The following is a 25524-nucleotide window of genomic DNA, read 5'->3' as shown; positions in this document are numbered from 1 at the left end:
GGGTTTCTGCACACAGCCTTTAATGTACGGCCCTGTACACAAAGGCTGGGAGTCCCTCACACAGAGGGGGACAGGAATGGGATGGGCGCCGGCCACAAGGCAGATTAAGCAACATCTGAGGGAGGTTGCTGGTGGACTGAGGCTCAGACAGTAGTGCAGGGAAGATGAAAATGAGAGACAGGAACTGACATTAGCTGAGCACCTACTGAGGAACAAGGCTGAACTAGAAAGAAGAAAGGAAATACTTTAAATGACAGGCTGGGGAGAGGTCACTCCAGCAGGTGACTGCTGTACCCTTATCTTCATCATCCTTATTAGCAATCACTAAGGGCACCATCGGCCATGCCCTGGGGCTGGGATTGCCATCATGGGTTCAGTCTACTCAGGGAGGTCAGACCCAAAGAAATGACAAGTAAGCTAGTTGCATATACCGAAGAAAGAGTAGGACACCAACCAGAAAGTGTCAGGGACCAGGGAAGGGACTGCAGTGCCCTGCGCTAGAGAAGTTCCCAGGGAGAAATGGTGGATATGAGTGGAGAGGGACAAACTGGCATAGACAAGGGACAGCAAAGAGAACACAGGTGGCATGCTCAAGGGACTGTGACCAACAGTTTATTATTCTTTTTCTATCACTTTGTATTTTGGATCCCTTTCACATACATCACCCCAGGAAATGACTCTGCTGTCCTTCACAAACCCCGCTAAACCCTGGAACAGATGGCCTTCTGTTCCAGGGAGTTCAATGGAATTAAATGAATTCTTACTATGGGTAAATCATTGTTAAGTATTGCAGGGTATATAGAAAAGTGTAAAATATAGTCCCTGCCCTCAAGGACAAAAAGGATTTCCCTTCTGTCAAAAGGCCAGGGAAGGAGATACCGGGACGACTCTGCAGCAGTGAAGTCTTATGTCTGACAAAAGGCAGCAGGCTCTGGGCGGCATGGACAAGCCCAAAGAAAATTGGATTTACCATCCATCAAGATGCTCTATTTGGGGGTGGTCCAAAAGGTTATTCTGGTGACTGCAGTTTCCTTCTCAGAATTGGTTACCGAGCTCAAGTCAGTCTGTCCTTCACATTCTTCCCACTATATTACTCCACAAACACAGAAGCCCGTCTGCAGCCAAACACCAGTTCAGAATCAAAAGCCAAAGTCACTGTAGATGTACCTATAACTCATCCACCGCCAGGCCACTGAATAACATCCCAATCAATGAGCAGTCCTGGACTCCACAATTAATCCTGGAGAGGAAGAGGCATCAGGACAAGAACAAAAGAACCAAAATAAGACAGTGCATCTGTGTAATTTCTAAATTAGTCAACCGTGGGCAAAGGGAGGTCTGGAACTTTTACTCTGCCCAAAGGTCACAAAGCAACCTTACCCTGGCCCTCTAAGCGCCAGTGCTGGCTGAGTGAGAGAAAGCACAGTTGAGCATCACCTGAGATAAACGGAAATGCAATCTTACCTCGGGATCCTCAGTCTGATGACGTGGCTACTGCCATGATGGAGCAGTCCATGGAAGAGTCTCAGGAACTTTCCAAGTTGGGTGGGCAGCGTCGCCAGATACACAACAAAATTGGCAGAAGCCTGTCAGTCACTTCTCAAAAAGCGGGTGACAGGAATATTAAGCAATGAACTAGCTATATGGGTCAGCCAGAGGGCCTGTGAAGTGAAGATTCTGAGTGGTCAGCACTCACAGAGGCGTATGTGACCTCCTGCTTCCTCAGATGACTGAAGGTCAAACATGGTGAGAAGGAGCTCTCTGGAGCCTTGAGGTTCTGTACTCTGAATTTTTAGTTGAAAAACCTCTTTTCAAGACAAAAACACACCAGAGGACATTTGGAAGTATTTCCAAGAACAACTTCACATGCCCTGACTTTGTAACAGAGGGAGTTGCAAACCTCACTTCAAGACAGTGGAGGCAGAATCCTTGCCGCAGGCGAAGTCTAGAGGAAGGGACTTGTACATTGTGGATCAAAGCGGAGTCTTCACATCAATAGAGTCTCCCACTTACACCACCCCCTTATAAAAAAAAAAAAGCAAAGAAACAGCCAGTACACAATCTTAAGACTCTTTATTTAAGAGAAGGATCTCTGAGTCAAGCTGCTGTATAATCGAGCCAGAAAATCAACTGACTCTTGACAGTCCTGACTGACAGCCTTTAGTCTTGGATGTTAAATGAAATGTTTGTCTTGATGTTGTTTTTGAACCAAGGAGTCCATAAGTCCACTTTCATGTTTAATTCAGAAAATTCCATTTCATGAAACATCAGGCTCTGAAGTGAAGAAGTGGGCACAATCCTCCTTGCATTAAAACCCCCAAGGCAAGCATAAGATGCTGCCCAGATAAACAGTGGTAACGTGCCCCCGAGGAGGATGTCACACAAGGAATCTGGGTGTTGAGAAAGCGGATGATTCACCCTAGAACTTTTTAAAGAACTTTTCAGGCAACTGAATGATGTTTTTAAACATACTGGGTTGCTAAACCTGTCAGGAGAAACATCTGGATCTGAGAAAATCTGGCAAAGCTATCTGAAGGAACACCAACTGTTTTCTATCCTAAATGTTAAGATTATTTTTAAAGGTTAATTTATAGATATTTGGACAACAGGGGAAAAACTGTCTGGTGGGCAGAGAGTTGGACAAGGGAAAACAGAGGAGAGGACAGACAGGCTGTGGATATTCTATGTATTAACACACCCTTAATAACAGGTCTAACTCTGCCCACAGAATACAGGCCATCCTAGGGTTGATGGGCTGACAAGCTGCTGCCAGGACGTTTCAGATTCCCCAGTCACACAGTCTCAAGGTAACTCTGGAAACAGAGTTCTCTCCAAAAGCTTTCAGCATTTTCATGGTCTCTCTTTTACCCATCATTAAGCCAGTTACGAGCATTTCTGAGCATTCAGGGTTTCCCAAGATACTGCAATGAAATAGTGATATCCCTAGGTCAGCAATGGTACTGCAATGAAATAGTGATATCCCTAGGTCAACAATGGTTCTGAAAAAAGCATCTCTTATAGCACAGGACTTGACTGGGGAACTAAGAACTCTGAGCTGTATTTCCAACTCTTTCTCTGGCCTCCTGCTCACTGCTCTCTTCACTACCCACTACGTCTCTGAGTCCTCAAGAGGCGGTGCTGGAAGACAGGAAATGCAGGCTAGCACCAGCCAGGCTGGTGTCTGTGGGCCACTGCAAACTGACTTCAAGTTAACTACCAGCTACTCCCCACTCACTTGGCAGACAATTATCAAGCGCTGCTCCTGGCCAGGCCCCATGCCCTCAATTACTTTCCAAGTTTCTCCCACCCTCAGAGATTAGATTGGAAATCATTTTTCTCTGCTCTTTCTTAATTCCTGCAGTATGTAAGCCTACATGACTGAATGAGAGTTGGGAATATTAAAGACATTTATAAATTATAATAAAGGAGTCACATATATTACAAATGAGAGTCTGTTATTTAAAAAGCCACAAATTATCTCATTTAGAGAAGTCACTTAACAAAATATACATCTTAAAACTTTGGCAGTCAAGAATGCTTTTTATAATTGCTTCCATTTGAGAAACACAATTAAAATGGGTTAAGAACTAATAGACACAACTTCACTCAGAATATGTAAGAAGCGTCACATGTTTTTCTGATATTCCTCTTTGTGGTTAGCTAACCACGCACAGGAGGAACCAAAGTCCAAACGTTCACATCCCGAAGTGGCAGCGCTCTCGGGGGCTTCTTCCCTCAGTAAGTGACAAATGGCGGGGGCGGGGAAGCATTACCAAGATGCACACAATCCGGTTCCTTACCCAGTCTTCTAGCATCATCAACTGTCAAACCATTTGCTCCGCTTTGCAAGAGGAGCTCCTTTAGAAGGTCCCAATAATTTCTGCTTATATTGTTCCACCAGCTGGTTGAAGCGAACTTCCGTCTTATTTCCTTTAGCTTTTTTTCTAGGTACCTACAAATGAAAGGAAAGGAAACATAAGATAATCAGTTTCAAGCATTAAGCATTACCTTACCCTCAGGCCAGCCAAGGGAGAGTTAGGTTCAGAGATCTTGTCCACCACATGAGGGACTTCTAGGGAGTGATCCCAAAACGATTGTCCATCGGTGAGAAAACAGACCAGGAATGCCTAAGAGAAGGGCCCCATTAAAACACCGCTCCCACTCCAACTCCCAAATGCTCACACAGATCTCCTCAAGGATGAGTCAGCCTCGAGTCCAGATGGTCTCGCTTGCCCTTTCCTTCACCAAGGATTACAGGGCTTCAAAGAGACCTCCATAAGATAGTCAGCTGGGTCAGAGGCTGCCCAGAGACACAGATTTCTTGAGTAGGATGAGAAGGCAAATGCATCTTGTACACTTAAAATAAAGGGACCAGGCAAGGAAAAAAGAAAATTTGACCGGAAGTGATCAAGAACGTCTGACCGCCACTTTCTACTAAAACGAGCCAGGGCCCCTTGGAAGCTAATGCCAGGACTGATAAAGTGACAGGTAAGTGGGGAAATCCCGGTGTTAGAAGCAAGGACACCAGCATAGGCAAGGCTATGTCGGGACTCAGGATCAACCGGAAGCGCTTCTGCTGGCCTCAGGCGGGACAGAACAGCGATTGCGTCTGGCCAAAACACGTCAAGTACACAGAAACTCGGGAATTCCCAATGCTACAAAACCTTACTTTCTCAGATAGGGCTGGCAGGGCAACAACTCATTACTCTGGGAACTGATAAAAAGAAAAAAAAAAGCAAGCAATTACCTTTCTTTTCCTACACAAATGGTATTCCATGGTAACCAAACAGTTGATAAGGGAAGGCTCTTTTTTCTAGAATTTTACTTAAAAAACACATAAGGGTTGATAAAATTAAGAAATTACCATTCTGCAACTCGTACTGAATACAGATCTAAATAAACAGCAATCATCAATGGATGCTGAGACTTTACAAATGGAGGGGTGAAGCAGACAATTTCTAAGGCTACTGATGAATCAGAGCATCACTAAAAATGGGGGAACCAAGGGAGGAAGAGTGGGGCGATGGGGCAGTTAGGGAGTGTGGACTGACACGCACACGTTGTAGCATTGTTTAAAATGGATAACCAACAAGGTCCTACTGCATTGCACAGGGAATTCTGCTCAATGTTATGTGGCAGCCTGGATCCATGTATACAATGGATACATGTATATGTAGGGCCGAGTCCCTTTGCTGTCCACCTAAAACTATCACAACAGTGTTAATCGGCTATAATCGAATATAAAATAAAAAGTAAAAAAAAAAAAAAAATGAGGCAACCAGACACTATGCACCTTATGGTACAATACAATAGAAAGCACACAGCATCACCTATGAAATACTCTCACCAAGAAAACAACCTAAATCCAATCAAGGCTCTGGATCTAATGTCTTGTAAGCAACATGGGGTATTACAGGAACAAGTTAAATGATAGCAACAAGGAAGAAAGCAGCTAAATTTAAAAGGTAATATATTCTAAAAGGCCAAGGACCTGGCTGATCCAGCAAATTAATGGCATGAAAAAAAGGGTGTAGTAAGGAAGACTGGATATTATAGGGGTAAAAAGATTTAAGAGATTTAAAAACCAAGTACAGGCAATTCCCTGGCGGTCCAGTGGTCAGGACTGGACACTTTCACTGCTGCGGCACCGCTTCAATCCCTGGCTGAGGAAGTAAGATCCCAGTTTTTGGTTTGGAACCCAATTTATACAAGCCAACTTAAAAATATGTATTTTTGAGGTAACTGGGAATGTTTTAACATGGGCCATATATTAGCTAGTAAGGGTTTCTTATTAATTTCATTAGATGTGATAATGGCATAACATATGTCTGTGTACATCTGTGTTTAAAGTGAAAGCAAGTGTTAGTCGCTCAGTCGTGTCCCAATCTTTGTGACCCCATGGACTGCAGCCTGCCAGGCTTCTGCTGTTTGTGGAATTCTCCAGGCAAGAAGACTGGAGTGGATAGCCATTCCCTTCTCTAGGGGGATCTTCCCAACCCAGGGATCAAACCCGGGTCTCCCACCCTGCAGGCAGATTCTTTACTATCTGAGCCACCATATATGTGTTTAAGGCCTGATCAGCTGGAGATGAATCCTGAGATATTTTTCTGTGCAATATACCTCACTTCTACATGGGGTACATCTACAAGTGAGGTAGAGTTCACTGTAACATACTCACAGGATGAGGTGGGGGGTGTGTAGGTAAAACAAGATAATTGTTGAAGCAGAGTGACAAATACATGGGGTTCATTGTATTCTTCTCCCTACTTTTAGGACTGTATACCTCCACATCTGCAGCCCTGTACATAACTGAAATCTAGAAGAAGCCTTTTCCTTTGCTTAACTAATCAAGGCTCAAGTGGCTGCCGACCCTGACAGAGCTGTGCTATACCAAAGCCTCAGGGCCTACAGAACTTACCTTCTTGGAAGATAATTTCTGCTTCTCTTGTTTCTGGTGGTTTGTCTGGGGCTTTGGCTTCTTGGGAGGGAGAGGCTTCATTTTGCCTTTGTCCCGCAACCTGAAACAACATGGTCAAGTGTCACCCTGAGTTCTTCCTCTAATTGGCACTCCTGAGGTTTTCTCAGCCCAAAAGATAAAATGTCTCTTCTTATACTGGCTCTTTCTAAGCCCCTGAGAAATCAAGGGATACTGCAACAAAATGTCCTAGGGCTCAACATTTGTATACTTGTCTTTTGCTTTGGCTTAAAAACCTCAAGGGACTTTCAAAAACCATTGTTTACTTAACAAAAATTTCTTAAAGATTGATTTTTGTTGACAGCATTAATCTGTTGTTCCAGACAGAAACCTCAAGTAGGTGGGCCTCAGAGACAGCCATCAAGACGAGAGGAAGCGCTTCAGAGGAGGAGAAAAACGGCATGAGAGCCCATCCTGGAAGGCTCTGCTGAGGCGCCCAACGCCAGTCCTGTTCTGGCCTCCATTTGGTCCAAGAGTGACTGCCGGCACAGAGATACTGCTTGCAGGACTGGCGCAACCAGCATCCCTTTTATCCACACAAAAGCCTCAAAGAGGAAAACTGGTGAAGTAAGACAAACCCTCTGAGAAGCCATCCCACTTCTCACCTGATTTTGGGGCCTCGGTGTGAAGGGAGCGCCAGGACCTTTCTTCTCTTCTTCCCATCAGGCAGCTCCACGTGCTCCACTTCGGCCTGGGTCTGGAACCCTGCCCACGAGACAGAGCCCGCCGGCCCCTTCCGCTGCACGGAGGCCTGGCCTTGCTCCTGCATGTGGTTCTGAGCTGCTTTCTGTTGCTGCTTTTTCCCAGGCTCTGGCGGTACCTGCTGGGGCTCACCAGTTCCAGGCTTGGATTTCACTTTTTGCTGCAGAAGACGAGAGAATGCTACTTGGTTACTAGGTGAGATTTATTCGCTGGAAACACTCAGCAGAAGAGGACTGAGTCTGGTGAGAGAACGGGAATTCTTCCCCCAAATAGTTAGAGACTTTAAGAAAGTGAACACAAATAGTTCACAGGCCCTGACAGCGTAACAGAGGGATACTGGGTAGGGGACACAAAACAACCATGCAGAAATGAGGGGATAGTGTAGGTACACCCTAAACTCAAAAGCCAGCAGAAAACAAACAAGAAAGGCCCAGCAGCATGGGGCAAAGGTGTAATGGGAATGAGAAGAAATATCTGAAGTAATGAGAGTTGAAGATTTTCAAACTTAACAACAGACACTAAACCACAGATTCAGGAAGCTCAGACAAACACCAAACAGGATCAAATAAAAAAAATGTACATCTAGGCATATCATATCAAACTGCAAGAAATCAAGGAGAAAAATCTTTCCCCAGAGGTGGGGAAAACTCGTTACCCACAGAGAAACAAAGTTAAGATTACACTGGATTTCCCTTCAGAAACCATGTAAGCAAGAAGAAAACAGAATACAGTGTTTAAATTATGTGTGTGGGGCAGGGGAATCACCAACCTAGAGTTCAGTATCCATGTAATTATCCTTCAAAAGTGAAGGAAAAACAAAACTTTCCCAGACAAACAAAAATTAAAGAAATCTGGGGATTCCCTAGGGCCCAGTAGTTAGAACTTGATGCTCTCACCGCCAGGGCCCTAGGTTGATTCCTGATCAGGGAACTAGGATCCTGCAAGCCACTTGGTGAGGCACCTACTCACCTCCAAAAAAAGTAAGGAAATTTATCACTGGTAGACCTGCATCACAAGAAATACTAAATGAACTTATTAAGAGAGATAAAATGATAGGTTAGAAACTCAAATTCACATTAAAAAAAAGGAAGAACCTTAGAGAAAAAAATAAATGAAATGAAGATAAGGAAAAGACATGAGAAGGAGGACATAAAGTATGTTGCATATTTATTTTGCACAAGTGGGGGAAGACAAAGAAGATTCATGTGAAATCAATGCAGTAATAAGAATGTTATTCTGTCCTTTTCACCTCAGAAATCTAAATAGGCATAGTGGGAGAACAAATATCTATTATTAATTTATGCCTCTTATGAGCCAGTCTCTAAGTGGTAAGTGTACAGATGAAAGAATGAAGGGTCTACTTTTTAGGACTCACAACCCAGTGGAGAAAAGAGATATAAACCAAGTATAAAACTAAAAAAGAGTCTAAGGAAGTTCATGAAAGCACAAATAATAAAGTCTGATCTCTTTTGAGAGAGGTGGGGAAATGCTACTTGGGGAATATGAATATGGAAACTGAGTAGATGTATCCCTGAGTCAGGGGAAAGGGGCACAGAAAGATGGGTATGTACATAAGTGCAGATAATAAATAAGGCCACCTGAATTTTTTTTTAAAGCCAGAAGTTACAGAATCACCTCTGATTGAGGCACTAAATAATTCTATAACTACAATAACAAAGCTGCCTTGAATAATAAGCAGAACCCAGGTTTTTTCAACCTAGGGTCATGGGATGAATCACTGAAACTCCTCTTCTATGGGTCAAGCTCATGATATACACCACAAAGACCCAGAACACATCAAATGTTTGGTATACATGCAAGTCAAGGTACAATATGGATGAGATCTGTAAGAGTTATGGTATCAAGAATAACCTGGCCTTCTATGTCCTGTGGCATGATGGACAAGAGAATGAGTACTAATGTGTAGTCTGTGAGACAACTTACACGTGTTAAACGCAGATGATATTACACCTATTTTTATAAACTAGAAGCTGAAGCTGAGAGGGGTCCTAACTTGCTAAGGAACTCAGAAAGGGGCAGAGTCTGAGTTTGAACATGAGTCTTCCTGTTCCCAGAGTTCCTCTACATTACACTAGATTAGAAACAGTACTAGAACTACCAGGCATCACACTTCTGGAGCATACAAGATGAAAAAAGAGATAGCTGAAATCTACAGGTAATGTACAACTTAACCTTGGCTATTAATTTTGACATGTACCATCACCAAACACTGCAGTACAAACACTGCTGACTGGTAACAGCATCGGGCTGGTTCTCCTGTCCCTTTCCTTCTGTGGAGATATTACCGGCCCGGCCAGCAGAAAAGAGACGGCCTGAAGAGTTCTAGGAAACTAAGAGGAAAGGGTAACCAAGAACCTTGCAAGGCAGAGACCTAATTCAAGAGAACAGAACCACAACTGAACAAAACAAGAGTTTAAATATGGTCTGAAAAAAAATTGAACTGTATGCTTAAAAACAGTAGAGTTTATGTGATGCATATATTACCACAATTAAAAAAACGAAGAGAAAAGAAAAAAATTTCAATTCTGTACCTGGCTGCGCTGGATCCTCAGTTCCTTGACTTTAAGTTTCCTTCGATCTTCCAAAGAGAACTCCACTATTGGTCTCTGCAGCAGGAGGAGACAGACTATCATTCATTTGATTTCTTAATCTTTGCAGGCAATGAGCTGAGATGCTTGCCACCCCTGCCCCCACTACCCTCTTGCTTGCAAGTCAGAGGGTGATGCTCACTTCCCTCTCCTTAAAGGCAAGGGGCCGGTTCTGCAAGCAGACTACCCAATTTAGAGTTCCCTCCAATCATCTCATCACCTGAATCACCGCTCACTTCTCCAAGGCCTTGCCACTCTTACCCACCACACAAATGTCAGAGGGCTTCCCATAAATGGCCCCCGGAGGACACATTCCCCTCACAGGACAAGGCTCACTTTCTGAGGCCCGAAGATCTCCGGATTGTTGTTGATGTGGCGTAGGGCTGCCAGGGCATGCTCGTGCTCCTGGAACTCTGCAAAGGCGTAGCCCAAGGACTGACCCTTAATTTTCCCATAAGCTCCTTTCAGGTCTCGCATCACCCGACACTACCAGTAGAGTGAGGAAAAGAATCAGTAGTTAGAGGATAAAGATCTTTAACAGCCTCAACAAGAAATCAGGTCATTGAAACAGTCTTCATCTATATCACCATCACAAGAGTTTTACTGGAGTAACACTTATGAATGTCTGTTTTATTAGAATATACCTACTGAGAGCACAGCACACATTAAATAGGTATTTTATTGCTTTTTAAGGGTTTACAGACATCTACACAGACCTCTGGAGAAGGCAACGGCAACCCACTCCAGTAGTCTTGCCTGGAAAATCCCATGGACGGAGGAGTCTGGTAGGCTGTAGTCCATGGGGTCGCTAAGAGTTGGACACGACTGAGCGACTTCACTTTCACTTTTCACTTTCATGCATTGGAGAAGGAAATGGCAACCCACTCCAGTGTTCTTGCCTGGAGAATCCCAGGGGCGGATGAGCCTGATGGGCTGCCGTCTATGGGGTCGCACAGAGTTGGACACGACTGACGCGACTTAGCAGCAGCAGCAGCACACAGACCTCCAAATAAGCAAGTAGATAAACTTCCCAAGGAAGAATTTTAATGGCTAACTGCTGACATGACAGCACATACAAGCAGAGAGGTACACAGTACTTGGGATTGTATAAATCAGCACCGAGCCTGAAGTGCTGTCTGCAAGTCTCCTAATGAAGAAACCACTCAGAAGAGATATTACTGAAGAAGGGAAGGATGAAGGCCTGATAGATAATAAAGTTCAGGCATGAGGAAGACCCTGACCAACAAACAGCCTCAGAAATACAGGGAGAAGCTTCAGTTGTATTTGCTCAGAGCTCAGATCTCTTCTGGCATGATTTTCTCCTAAAACTTTAAGCTGTACCAGGCATCTTGGGGCACTGAGGAATGGTAGGGTATTTTGGGAAAACTGATCATTTACATGGTTTTACTCCCAGGAAGCTGTGGTTGTCAGGAAATAGAGAAGTCTAGGTATTGGGGACATGTGGATGCCGCATTTGGTATATGTCCAGTATCTATTGTGTGCCTAGAACGGTGCCATGTACTGCAGGGAAATCGAGAAAAGCATATAGGCAGCCGGACACGCTGCACAGCCCTCCAGTCTCCTCAGCTGCCTCCCCCAGGCCCGGCCCAGGGCTTCGCCTCGATGCAGCATGGCACAGCACCCTCGACTTCAAGCTCAGAGGCAAAGTGGATGGTGAGACCATTCCAAAGGCCTCTAGTCCATTTTCTGGGAGCAGGTGATGACGGAGTCAGTGCACACCTGGCAGGACCACAGCTACTGAGCAACCTACATAAAAATGGCAGCTTTTGCCAATTTGAGAATTTACCCGCCTGGATCTGGATTTATTCTGGACCTTCAGAGTTATGACTGATGCCCAAGGCAAAGAAGCTGACAGTCTTTTGACCAAAGTAGAAGAATGAAAGAACTGAGTCAGGACAGTACTAAGCAGGTGAAGTGATTACCACCCACAGCCAGAGGAGGGGCAATCAAGAGATACTGGCCCACAGCGGACGGCAGACTGGTTGAGCACAGCATCAATGAAATGGTATGTGATGAAGATGCACCTCAGCGAAACATTAAAACTCTACACTCAAAACAATGTGGAAATATCTTCAGTGGAGATGCTACTAAATATTCCATCTCTCGGCACTACTGGTAGGTTACTTTTATTTTTGAGATGACCATTTACATTGTATTAACCTGTGGCTCATCTGGCATGTTTTGTAACAGAGCCACAGAAACTGAGTCTTGATACTCTTTTCTTCCTTAGTTTTCTTAGTGATTAAGAAATTTGGATTGTATTTCAAAAGAAATATAACTGATTTTTCTTGCTTTATAAAAAACTTTTATTGAAGTATAGTTGATTTACAATGTTGTTAGCTTTCAGTGTATAGTAAAATGATTAGGTATTCATTTAAAATAAGAAAAGCATAAAATGAGGCTCTTATCTCCAAAAAGCTTACTATCTTAGCTGAAACACTATACTTACACGTACAAAAGATTTAAAAAGAAAATTCAATATAATGCAAATCCTGTTAAACACACATACATGTCTCTAAGCGATGACAGGTGTTAGATATGCAGACTCTTACTAAGTACTGCCGATGCTGATGAGAAATTACACAACTGACTCCTATGACAGTAACTCTTTGAATGGTTTTACCAAGAGTGGCATCAGCTATGTTCACATTCTCTCCTATAATTCTCCGAATGGCAATATCATGTTTTGAAGAGGATTTCCAGGAGTAGGAAAATAGTGTACGGTGATGAATCAGAGCAAAGCAGATTCGTCATACTGGCTATGCTACTTATTCAATAAACACTGATCAAGAGATGACTATGTGCCAGGTACTACGCCAACCACTGGGAACAATGAGATGACACCTGCTCTCAGAGAGCTCAGTGCGGCTGGGAGAAATGACTGACCAACAATCACAGGACAGTGTGGTAATAAATGCCACAGCAGGAGTGCAGGGGTGCCGTGGGGGCAGGACAGAGGTTTCTGTAGTCACACAGAGCCTGAGAAGTCCTGGTGTGAATCCAGAGTTTGTCTAACAGCTGCTGAAGACCCGAGTGATTCCCCGTGCTCACCACAGGGTGCTGAGAACTTCCTACAGCGCAAGAGCCTAAATGGCAGTGAAATGCTCCTCTAAAGAGCAGAGGACATGGATTATTTTCTCTGCAAGAAAACTAACATTACAGCACCTGGTATAATGCTGAGAATGCAGCGGGTGTCTGATGCTTGCTAAATTAAGTCATGAGCACAGATACTTCTGCACATTCTGCTGCAACTTGGTCAGATGTGAAAAACAGTTCTTAGAAGAGGGAAAAAAGTTTTTTAAACCCCCACAAACCAAGAAAATCACCAAACTTAGTCTTGTCTGCTGACAATGAGCCCAAAAGAAAATCTGTCAATCTACTAGCACGATGAGCGTGCATGCTCAGTCACGTCCGTTGTGTCTGACTCTTTGCGACGCCCTGGACTGCAGCCCGCCAAGCTCCCCCGCCCATGGGATATCCCAGGCAAGAATGAGTGGGTTGCCATGTCCTCCTCCAGGGGATCTTCCTGATCCAGGGATTGAACCTGCGTCTCCCATGTCTCCTGCAACGCAGGTGGATTCTTTATTGCTGAGCCACCAGGGAAACCCACTAGCACCACAGCCTGAACTAAACATGTGCTCTGACCCAGGATGAGCGCCAAAGTCCTGAGTGGGAAGGGCCAACTCTCACCTCCTTGATGCGCACCGCCTTCTCCCCTCTGGTGGCATTCAGCAGCAGCTTTCTGAGCTGCTTGTCATCCACGGCCTTTGGGAGATTGTGCAGGCATAGCCTGGTCCGGGAGACAAAGATATTTTGGTCCTTGAGTTTCTGATGCTTCAGCAGCTCGAACTGAAAGAACAACAAATTGTTAACAGTACAATCCACCCTTTAAAGATACAGGCACATAATTCTCCAACAGGAAAGAACCATGACCCCATCTAGTAACCACACACCTAGAAAAAATATGGGAAATCACCCACACTGCAGCCTTTTGATGATGCCCAGCACACAGGGAAAGAAAGGTTCGAGGAGGCAAGAAGGTGGGTGGGTGATAAGATCATGGGCTCTGCAGTCGGGCTGAATTCAAGAAGTTACGTAACACTTTTTAAGCCTCAATAATTTCACCTACAGGGTAGAACTGCAGATCAAAATATAATACCGATTTTTCAGTACTGATGTGAGGCTGAAATAAGGCAATATGCATAAAATCGCAAGCTCAAATCTGGCCCAGAGCAAATAATAAATAATACTGTGGTTAACATCTATGCCAAGCCCTTACCTATCCACCAATTCAAACATTATTTAGTCCTTCCAAAAGGAAATGGATTTACTTAAAGAATACATGACAGAATACTGTCTTGTCTCAACTCTGCCACCTTGAGGCAAAGAAACGTCAATAGAAATAGTTTCCAGAGCCTCACCTATGTTGCACAAAGCACTGGCCCCAGGACAACCTATCTCTAAAGTGAAAGGGTGACCTTCTTCTCCTGACTTGTTTCTTAAAAGCAGCTCAGTAGAAAAAAGTTTTTGTTTTTTTTTAAGGTTTTTATATATCTTGATTGTTATTGACATATAGTTGATAGAAAAAAGTTTTAAGTTAAACTTTTATCAAGTTTCATTTTTGCCACTTCTTATTTGGTAAAGGTACTATTAGAGCAACTCACAAAATAAATACCCTGGAAACAAATATTAAAAAGGCTATTTGAAGGGTTATCATGCTTAAATTCAACAGTGCAACTTTTCTCCCAGGAAAAGCTGTGTCCGCTGTTTAACTATAATGCATATAATCGAGTGAGCCTTTTGCTAGGAAAATTCACCTTAAGGAGAATTAAATGTGTCACTATCGCATTGTGATCAGAAAAGGGCATCCAATGCCCCCCACATACCATGATCTCCAGATGTTCACTACCAAAAACTGTCGAGGACACTAGTCTAGGACCTGCACACAGAAAAGACATGCTGCCTCCGGCTGTCACTATATTCTCATCTCTGTCCATCAGCTTTTGCACTTCCAGGTTCCAGAGCTAATGCTATTAATGATCATGCATCTTTACCCTTCCAGGCTGGCTTAGCTTTGTGAAAGTAAGCAACATGGGCAAAAGTAAAAATTATTGGAACAAAGATTGCCAAGCAGCAAAGGAACTCAACAGTATCAGTTATCACTAGAAATCCCATAATATGGGATTTTCCTTAAATGATTTCATAATCTGGAGGTACCGCCCTCCCTCCACCAAAATACATCTTATCTCTCCCTTCCAAGACTCACATCCACACTTCCCTCCCTGTTTACTCTAGCCCACAATGACCTTCCTTTCTCATGTTATTCTGCATTTATACTGCCACCTAATTATATATAGCCTGAGCCTCTAAGTGTCTATTTCATGATCTAGAAGCATACTATCTGGCAAACACAGACTGTTGGGCATTACGAAAACAAAGAATAAGACCCAGTACATATGTTGACAAGATATTATGTTTAACGTCGGGTTAGTGGCTGTTCCACCCGTACACCTGCTTTCTAACAGTAGTGTAAGTAGCACCTGTGACCGATACTTGCTTGGCTCTCTGATGAGCACCTTTAGTATTATTATTTATCGATTTATATCAAGGCCTGCAGAACTTGAAGCTGGTGCCTAATATACTCACTCGTTCTCTCTTGGCCATATCTGCAGCACTCACACCCTCCGCAGCCTTCGTCCCAGCACGAATCACTGCAGAAAGAGGGAAAAAGGCCAAGACATCAGCAAGGGAATTTTCACTGAGCAATAAGAGGAATGTGATGTGAATGATGCAAGCTCTCTGAAGAGGGCCCAGAGGACTATGCTGGCCAGGACACAGTGGTATCTGGGTAGGTCCAGAAATAGGCTACAGGGCTAAGTTCTTGTCTATGAGCTGCTCTCAAGGACTAAAACTCTGAACATTTTGTGATTTTGTTCCTCTTCTTCCTTCCCTTCAAAAAATTTCATGCTGTGCCCAAAGTCAGATGGGAAGGCCTAAAGGAAGTTCTGGAAATAAGTACATTTTAGGCATTTGGAATGCCAATATGCTCTACCGATGACCTGTCCTTGGAAATCTCCCTGCTCATGTATTTGGGAGCCATTGCTAAGCGGCGTGGTAGGCCAACCAAGAGAACAGCCACACTGTTAACACAGGGCCCAGTCTCAAAGGCTAAAGGCCTCCCATTTGCTAGCTTGGGCGGTAAGGTGCAGCAGGTGGCAATACTGTGTGACCCAAAGGAAGGAATTCTCTCTTTTGTCTTAATTAAAGCTAATTTCTGATTATCTTTCTGACACTAAGGGAAAGGTACTCAGTGCATATTTAAAATCCATGAGTAGTCCAAAAGAGTAATTTTAGTCATAATTTTTAACTCCTTCAGAAAACCCATCAGAAATTATGACAAGGGACAAAGGTAATTTGGGTTTTTCCTCCCTCTTTGCCCTGATAAACTCTGATGAAGAGGTCTAAAGGCAGTCAGAAAGGAGAACGGGGACTGGCTACTCCATGAACTGGGTGAAGGCTTTCTAACAGAAAGCTACATCTGCTGAAGTGGAATAATAATAATATACCACTGTTAAAGAGGACGCAGGATTTTTAATTTGAAACATGCTCCAAACATACTACTGCCGGGTCACTCTCATGGCAAGTGGCCAGCTACTCCAAATCCTGGTTCCCCCCTCCCTGCCACTACTCACAGCCTTCTCGGGCCAGGTAGAGGTTACGGGTCCCTGTCGGCTTCTTCACCTTCTTTGTCCGGAGTTTTGCAGCCTCATCACGGGTCACTGCCAAGTCAACCTTAAGCTGCCGGCCATCCAGTTTAAGTCCACCACCCTGAAACAGATTGAGACCTCTCTCTTAAAATTCATGATGAGTAGAAACTAAGCACCTGAGAAGGAGCACCAAGGAAAGGGAAAACAGCAAACCCCCACTATTGTGTGGACCCCTGCCGCTAGGATGTTTTAGGCCAGCCACATGCAAGTGGATCACTGAGCCGAACAGTATTTAGCACAGCTGCTCGAAGGCCACATGTTCACTTGTTTTCAGGGAGTTGATTAGTCCCAAAGTAGGACCAAATTAAGAAAAACGATCTGTAATTTTTAGTATGCTAAAGAAAGCTAATGAAAATGATAGTTATAACTCTACTCATGAGAATTTAAGAGACAATGGCAATATACGATAACTTAGCTCAAAACAATTTATACTTGGTTATAGAATATACAAAAAATTCTCTATCACCTACACACTTTCTCTCTCAAACATTTACTCCACTTCATAGATGGCCTTAATCCCTTCTTGTCCCAGTCTTTCACGCCATCAGCCTAGGATAGAGACTGATATACAGAAACTGATCCATAATATAGATTATTATACCTGCTTCCTCACCTATAAAGGATAATGATATGATTACTTACCTTACAAACAACTATAGGGCTGATGTGAGGATTAAACAAGGTCATGCATGGAAAGCTCAGTGCCTAACACACACTGTGCTGTACTTAGTCGCTCAGTCGTGTCCAACTCTTTGTGACCCCATGGACAGTAGCCCACCAGGCTCCTCTGTCCATGGGATTCTCCAGGCAAGAATACTGGACTGGGTTGCCATGCCCTCCTCCAGGGGCTTTTCCCCACCCAGGGATCGAACCCAGGTTTCCCACATTGTAGGCAGATTCTTTACCATCTGAGACACCAAGGAAGTCCTAACACACGTTATATGTTCAATAAGTCTTAGCTTTATTATTTTTATATCATTGACAATAATAATAATAAAGTTTTGTGGAAATATCAGCTGTTGCCCCTGGGAGCTACTAACACCTAAGTTACAGAGTAAAGGAAATGTCTTCCTTACCTCAGCCTCTGGAAAAGCAGCTTCAAGGCATTTCTGGGCTGCTTCTTGAGTCATGAACTGGGCAAACGCACAGCCTGCACAGAGAGACAAAACTAAGTGAGATCCCAAACTCCCATGGCCCACCTGGAAGCCAAAGACAACACTATGCATGGCGGCAGCCTGACATGAAGTAGAAGGGGCAGTAGCATCCTTTTGTTAAGTACAATGAAACTTAACTAAAAAGCACTGTGTCCAGCACCAGGGGTTCAAGACCGGCAAGACAGCACACCTGCTCATAATGAAATTTTATTATTACTTCCTTCATCTTTTCTAATGCTTCTTAGAAACTTTAGTCGCACCATCTCATGCAATGAGAAATAGCCACAAGAAATACTAGAGAAATTCCAGCCTAATGTTTCAGTATCACTTTCTACATGCTTGTTAGAGGACTAAAAAAAAAAAAAAAGCAGCAGCAGCAGCAACCACTTAAGCCTGAAACTACAGATCTGTCATCAGAATCACTTAGGAGGCATCAGATGAGGGCAGGTCCAGCTCCTGGAGTAAAAGTCCCTGGCCTCTATCCCATGAATATACTGGTGAACTGGAAAGTCATGAGCTCGACTTTTGACTCCTGCTATAGAATTTCCAGTCATACCTTTCACTGGTTAGAGGCAGGGCCTATCAACTATCCAAATCTTTTGCTTTTGATAAAAAGCAGCTTTTATAAGGAAAAAAAAAAGTTCACTTTACAATAAACTCAAAAAAAAAAATTAAGTTCCATAATACTTTGTTAGCATTCCTATAAACCTTAATTCTTCCCTCACAGAGGAAGGCAGTGCCACATTTCCCAGAGCTACTGAGGCACAGACCTTTTGCCCCTCTAAGAATGAATGGCAGCCGACTAACTGCAAAGACACACGTGCAGGCCAACCCAAAGGCCTCATCTATGAGGTCTTTCCTGCCTCCTGCAGGCAGAGCTAAGAACCCCCGCATCCCTCCCCTGCCCCGCACTCTACCCCAGCCATCCTCCACTCCATTTCTATTATGAATGTCAGGGAGCATCTTCCCCAAAAGACTTGAACGTCTCAGGAAGAAAGCCCATGTTTCTTGGCTGTTTCTACATCCAAAGCACCTACCATAACATCCACCATTAGTAGATACTCAATAGGAAGCAACAAGTAATACTGAAAGAAGTTTAATATGAAGAAAATAAGGTGGGTTCTTCTCTCTGAATGGGTAAGAATGTTATCGTGGGAATTTCCAGGGTAACTACTGAGTCAGTTTTAACACTTCCCTAAAAATCTTCAGATAATACTTAGCCCTTCCAGGCAGTAAAATAGCAGCTGACAGGGATGAGGGGTAGGAGGTGGCCAAGGCTGTGTGAGTAGGCAGAAAAAGTGCCAGGAAAATCTAATATGAGCTAGGGAAAGACAATGTATCATGGGGAAAAAAACACAAAACTATGCTTATTAAAACCATTAACTCTCAGCTAACATTAACAGACCAAGAAAGAGATTGAGCAATTCAACCACAGACTCCATTCTAAAAACGTCAACTCAACACATTAGGGCACTCAGAAACAGATAAAAGAGATGATCAGAGTCAAGCAGTATCGGACAGTACTGCAACATTCTATGCAATTCTAGTTGCCCATTTTCAGAAAAATAAAAATGGAGAAGGTTCAAGAAGTATAATTGAGTATCAGAGCTAAAGGCACCTTAAATGATTTCTATAGTTGAACCCATTCATTTTACAGATAAGGAACGAAAGCCCACAGTGGTTAAATGGGTGCCAAAAAATCACCCAGCTGGTGATTTAGCTGGGATTAGACCCCTAACCTCCAGAAAGCAGTTTAGTCTTTTTTCCATTATACTACCTAATTTTACATCTTCTATAGCTATATAAAAACTAAAAATGATTAGGTTTCATCAAACCGGAAAATAAGAAGATTTAGAATGGAGGTAATTAATCCACAGATAGGCTCCAGAGAGCTCCAAAACACTCAGAAATGGCATTTTTATGAGGATAGGGTTCAGAGTTCTTGCTAGATCTCAAAGGGATCAAGGACCAGAATGAATTAAAAAGTCACTGCTTTAGCAGAACAACTGCACTTGATAAAATCAAAGATTATGAATGGGTTGAAAAGATGCTATCTAACAACAGTATATCAGAATGAGGAGTGGTCAACCTTTAAGCTCAAAAGAAATAGCTTAGGGGGAAAAAAAAACAGCACCACCAAGGCAGCACTTCTGCTTTTCCTTTTGACTGTTGGCATTGCAACAAATTTCCATCAGCTTCCCTCACTAACAAAAGCAACTGAAAAATATCTCAGTAATTTCAAGCACTGTGGAATGATTAATACCCATGAGATGCTATCACATTTGAAATTCAAAGAACAACAAATGGAATTCATTACCCTAAAGTAAATAAGCAAGAGCTTAAAAAGCTTAGACAAAATTATGGCTGGCAGCACCATGACAGATGCTGAGTTTGACATCACTGGAAGACAACCTCAGAATGTCCTTGGAGCTTCTACGGATCACAGAAACCTGGATGAAGGTGGACGCCTCAGAGTGGCACACATTATGCTATCATGTAAGCTAGTCAGTGCCCACGACAGTGGTCTCAATCCTTTTGGGCCTGACCAGATGACAGCAAATACCTTTAGAATGTTCTGTGTCTGGATGCAAGACGATACGGACATATTTAAGATCTCCAAATTGCTGCAGGAGCTCCCCAAGGTCTTCTTCCTCTGAGTCGAAGGACAGGTTTCTATGGAGGACAATCAGGTCACAAGAGAGGTCAATTACAAAAGTGAGACCCTGTGTTCCAGTACAAGGTGAGTGAGTCAGACATCATCTGAAGTGGTTCCTGGGAACTACCCTCCCCAAGGATAGCACCAAGGGGTGACCCCCACTAGCCAGGCCACCGACGTATGACTGTGCCCATCGGCCGTAACCGACTGACCCTCCTCTGTTAGTCAGATTCTCTCTCCCAGGAATATAAAACTTGAACACACATATACAAAGACCAGAAGTTGTAGATACAGATTCACCTCAAAACAGCAGTGTGGGGAGCTGAAAATGTTCTGTAACATATATATGTATCTCCACATATAAAGGTATATGTATATCTGTGGCTATATATATGAAAAATGTTACTGGATTGTACACATACTTTACAGAATACATGTTATACCTTACAAGGGATAAAACAAGAATGAGTGTCTTCAGAGAAAGGATCACGCAGTCTTCCACAACAAAGGTCCCTTCTTGAGGTTTGCTCTTTGACAACTCTGATTCTGTGAGCTACCCTAAAGTTCATCCAACAAACCAGGTTTTTCACTTAAATTGGCCAAAATTAGTTTTCCTTACAACCAAAAGACTGACAGCAAATGAGAAGTCAAACGTCTCTCAATGTCTCCTCTGTACTCCTATGAAATCTAGGTTTCAGTTAAAATTTCACAGAAGTCAGAAAACTCTTCAAAACAGTAACTCAAAACCAAACATGGTAAAGTTTATTAGCTATGTACAAAAAAAAGAGAGAGAGAGAGAGAAAGAAAACTACTATTTCCCTTGATGGGATTAAAAAATGTTGGAAGGAGATTTTGTTCAACTAAATTTCAACACAGTGTAAAGATTCCTAACCAAGTTATGCACAGCCTTCCAGGGGCAAGAAAAAGAATTCCAAATAAATATCTATAATTTTACTTCTCTTTTGCTCAACTAACAGCTCTATAAACAGTTTTATCTTATTAAGCAACCAAGATAAAAAAGATTTTCTGCAATAAGACACATCCTAGCTACATTATTGCTTCTAATTTGCCTCATCGTGTTCATAGCCTTCTCTCTTCCATCCCTTTACTTACCTAAGTTCTCTTTAAATTAAAAAGATGTGGAAAGAAGGGAATCTTTGGTACTGAGGTCACAGGCTTCTAAGTGTGATATTCCTCATTCCTATTACACAGAATCCTCTACAAACATGAAATTATTTATATGGAAATTCCAAATAACACAGTAAAAAAAAAAATGGAGAGACGTGCTATAAAGGAAGAAAATGGGCTACAGCACAGCATGTATAAGCTGAAATCATCCTTGTTAAGTATTTATGATATGAACACAAGCGTGGGTATTCCTTGAGTAGTGATGAAAGTTAATTTTGTGTGTATGTCTTTTTGCCTATTCATTTCCTAAATTTCCCACAATAAACGTAAATTACTTGCATAATGAAAACCATCTTTAAAAGACTGTACAAGAGAATAAAACAGAAATCTCTAAAATAAGACCCACAGAGCCCTAGCAAAATGGTACTTAAGAAAGGACGAAAAGGCCATTGAGGTGTGCCAAAGACATCCCGACTTCCTGAAAATGCCAATCTACAGTAGTCAGTACAATGGAAACAGCAAAGGCAACATGATACAGTATCCCCCTCTCTCGGTTTTCCAGGAAACAGATGGGATGCTTCACTTTATGGACGTGACTTTAGATCAGTCAGACATGAGGAGAGAATTAACTTGGGACAAGAGGTATAATCCCTCCCCTGCACTCACCCTAAAACAAAGGCCAGAAGCAAGATGCTTCTATTAATAACAGTTGAAGAATTCATTTGTTCCAATGACGCCACCCCAATTACAAAGAATGAAATCTAAACAAGGACAAGATACAGACCCCTGCTGTTTATCTCCTGTGTATAGTTGATTCTCCTACACTTTTCTCATTGTGTGCTACATTCCTAGGCAGATGTGCTGATAGTCTTACATGCATCTAACTTTTAAAAAGAAGAAGAAAGGAAGGGAGGAAGGAAGAAGAGAAGAAAAACTTAGAAGGCAACAGAAATAGCAGTTCTCTAGACAGAAAGTCATACCTGATAAAGACAGTCTTCCCTTCATTCACATCAGAAGGTAATTTCCTCTTCTTCTTCTTCTTCTTTGAGACTTCTATATCCAAAGTAAAAAGAAGCAACAAACTGAACTTAAGACTAGTGCAAGCCTTACAACAAAGAGCTAAGTTGTTAAATAAAAGATCTTACATAAATTAAGAAGAAATCCAATTAAAAATGAACAAAGGATACACAACTAAATATATGAAAATGCTCAAACTTACTCATAATTGAAGAAAGATATATCACCAGAAATGAGATACTATTTTTCACTGAAGATTGGCAAAAATCAAAAAAGATAGACAAAATCCATTGTGGTAAGGGTGTGGGGGGAAAAGAGACAGAGAGAGATTCCCATACACTGTCTGACGGTAAACCTTCTAGAAATGTAAAATGTAGAACATCCGAAGAGAAAAAAAAATACATTCACATAGACAAATATACATTATACTTTATACCAGTGCATATACATTCATGTTTTAGCTTACAGAAGTACTATATTAACTATCCTCAGATACACAAGAAACACTGGTTGTCTGGTGATTTAGTCACTAAGTTGTGTCCAACTCTTGTGACTCCATGGATTATAGCCCGTCAGGTTGTCTCTGGGGAAGGGCCTTAAGTGGCTGTAGATTTGGGCTTAAGGGAGATTCATTGATTTTAAGAATTGACATGTATGCTTATATATATGAAGAAAATTTCTGGAAGGATACAAAAGAAATAACAGAGGTTACTTTGGGGGACTACTGGGAGAATTGGTGAGGAACTTGTACTTTCTGCATTACACCCTTTTGCACCATACATATATTTTAAATTAATTTTCTCTCATTATTGTCTATCAGTCATTTTTTCAAGTGAAAGAAGAGACAGCTGAATCTGGTTGTAGAACTGAGATCTCTCAGTGTAAGAGCTTCTTTGCTTCTAAGGTGTCTACCATTCTCCCCTCACAGAAAAAGTTTATTTCCTCAGATTTCTCATATGGTCGAATCAACATGCCAGACTTAAAAAAAAGGGAGAAGGAAGACCTGATTAGTGAATAAAAACCTCAAAAGAAAATAAAGGATCACTTATTGACCACTCTTGATTCCATAATGACCTGCCTCACTCAATAAATAAGTGGAGTTTAAACCCAACATTCTTGATGAAAGTAGTAATATGGTTTGGTTACAGTTTTACAAAATGCCCCAGGAGGTTCTTTATCCCCATTTCAATTCAAAATTGTTGTTTATACTCCACTGCTGGCACAGAACAGTAACAGTGATAATACTGGTAGTCATTAGTAATACAAATAATTTAATCTTCGCAACCCTATGTGGCTATTACAGCCATTTTATAGATGACGAAACTGAGGTATAAAGAGGTTAAATAACTTGTCCCAGAGTCATACCTCAAGAAAGGAGCAAAGACAGGATTTGAAACTCGTTGCTAAACAAGCTACAACTGTGATCTCTAGGAATCATGGGGTTTTATTTTCTTAATTCACTCCTGTTCACCCAGTATCCAGCACTGCAGGCATTCTGAATATCTATCTGCTGTCTGAATAAATCAAGGTGTGTATATCAGAAAAAATATCAACAACCTCAGATATGCACATGATGCCACTCTAATGGCAGAAACAGAAGAGGAACTAAAGAGCCCTTTAAGAGGGTGAAAAGGAGAGTGAAAAAGCAGGCCTAAAACTCAACAGTCAAAAAACTAAGCTCATGGTATCTAGTCCCATCACTTCATGCCAAACAGATGGGGAAAAAGTTGAATCAGTGACATATTTTATTTTCTTGGGTTCCAAAATCACTGCAGATGGTGAATGCAGCCATCAAGATGCTTGCTCCCTGGGAAAAAAGCTATGACAAACCTGGACAGCGTATTAAAAAGCAGAGACATCACTTTCCTGACAAAGGTCTATATAGTCAAAGCTATGGTTTTTCCAGTAGTCAGATGTATGGATGTGAGGAGTAGTAATGTTAGTCACTCAGTTGCGTCTGACTCTTTGTGGCCCCACAGACTGTAGCTCGCCAGGCTCCTGCGTCCATGGAATTCTCCAAGCAAGAATACTGGAGTGGGTTGCCATTCCCTTCTCCAAAGAGTCTTCCCGACCCAGGGATCGAACCCGAGTCTCCTGCATTGCAAGCAGATTCTTTACCATCTGAGCTACAGAGAAATCAGTTGGACCATAAAGAAAGCTGAGCCCTGAAGAATTGATGCTTTTGAACTGTGGTGTTGGAGAACACTCTTGAGAGTTTCTTGAACTGCAAGGAGATCAAACCAGTCAATTCTAAAGATCAGTCCCGAATATTCATTGGAAGGACTGATGCTGAAGCTCCAATACTTTGGCCACCTGATGCAAAGAACTGACCCTGGAAAAGAGCCTGATGCTGGGAAAGATTGAAGGCGGGAGAAGGGGACGACAAAGGATGAGACGGTTGGATGGCATCACCAATGGACATGAATTTGAGCAAACTCTGGGAGATGGTGAAGGACAGAGAAGCCAGGCGTGCTGCAGTCCATGGGGTCGCAAAGGGGCAAACACAACTGAGCAACTGAACAACAGTTAAAAATGAAAAGGTACATTTTTCTATCCTGACAGGTTCAAAAATCACTGTCACATGCAGCATCTATTCCAACAGTTCAAAGAGCAATGGGCATTTATTTACACACAATGTGGAAGGGTATGCACAGAAATAACATTCATTCATCAGTTCCAAATTTGTTTATCTACATTAAGAAAAAAACTGCAAATGCAGAAGTGTTTGTTGGTCTTTGCTTGTTTTCTTGCCAATTCTTTGTGACTGAAAGTCATGGAGCCAGATCAAAAGTTCCAGGAGAACAAGGATTTTTTTTTTTTCAGTTCAAAGTTTAACATTAGTAGGTGTTCAATAAGTGTTTCTTTTAAGTGAATGAAGAGGAGAGGGGACTTGTTTTGCTGAACTGAATGGAGTAGTGGAATGCCAAGATTACATTCTAGTTAGCAGAATTCAAAAACTGCCTCTACATCCATCCTAGTTACTGCTAAAGCCAGA

The 25524-nt window shown here is 42.4% G+C and overlaps 1 protein-coding gene across 1 annotated transcript in view; it reads right to left on the bottom strand.

The window, feature by feature from the left end:
* Nucleotides 1–2054: 2054 nt before the first annotated feature.
* RBM28 (RNA binding motif protein 28) overlaps nucleotides 2055–25524 on the bottom strand; it is a 31612-nt gene continuing 8142 nt past the window's right edge. Inside the window, exons 9-19 of the mRNA XM_020914893.2 lie at nucleotides 22493–22565; nucleotides 20292–20401; nucleotides 17651–17724; nucleotides 16500–16635; nucleotides 15454–15518; nucleotides 13498–13656; nucleotides 10123–10272; nucleotides 9730–9804; nucleotides 7081–7337; nucleotides 6419–6518; nucleotides 2055–3952 (exon numbers count right to left, since the gene is read on the bottom strand). Coding sequence (XP_020770552.2) covers nucleotides 3818–3952; nucleotides 6419–6518; nucleotides 7081–7337; nucleotides 9730–9804; nucleotides 10123–10272; nucleotides 13498–13656; nucleotides 15454–15518; nucleotides 16500–16635; nucleotides 17651–17724; nucleotides 20292–20401; nucleotides 22493–22565 — 1334 coding nt within the window. The 3' untranslated portion in view covers nucleotides 2055–3817. The remainder of the gene's footprint in view (nucleotides 3953–6418; nucleotides 6519–7080; nucleotides 7338–9729; nucleotides 9805–10122; nucleotides 10273–13497; nucleotides 13657–15453; nucleotides 15519–16499; nucleotides 16636–17650; nucleotides 17725–20291; nucleotides 20402–22492; nucleotides 22566–25524) is intronic.

The sequence above is a fragment of the Odocoileus virginianus genome, chromosome 1, assembly GCF_023699985.2.
Source record: "Odocoileus virginianus isolate 20LAN1187 ecotype Illinois chromosome 1, Ovbor_1.2, whole genome shotgun sequence".
NCBI classification, from domain to species: domain Eukaryota; kingdom Metazoa; phylum Chordata; class Mammalia; order Artiodactyla; family Cervidae; genus Odocoileus; species Odocoileus virginianus.
This window is presented reverse-complemented; position numbering and strand designations above follow the sequence as displayed.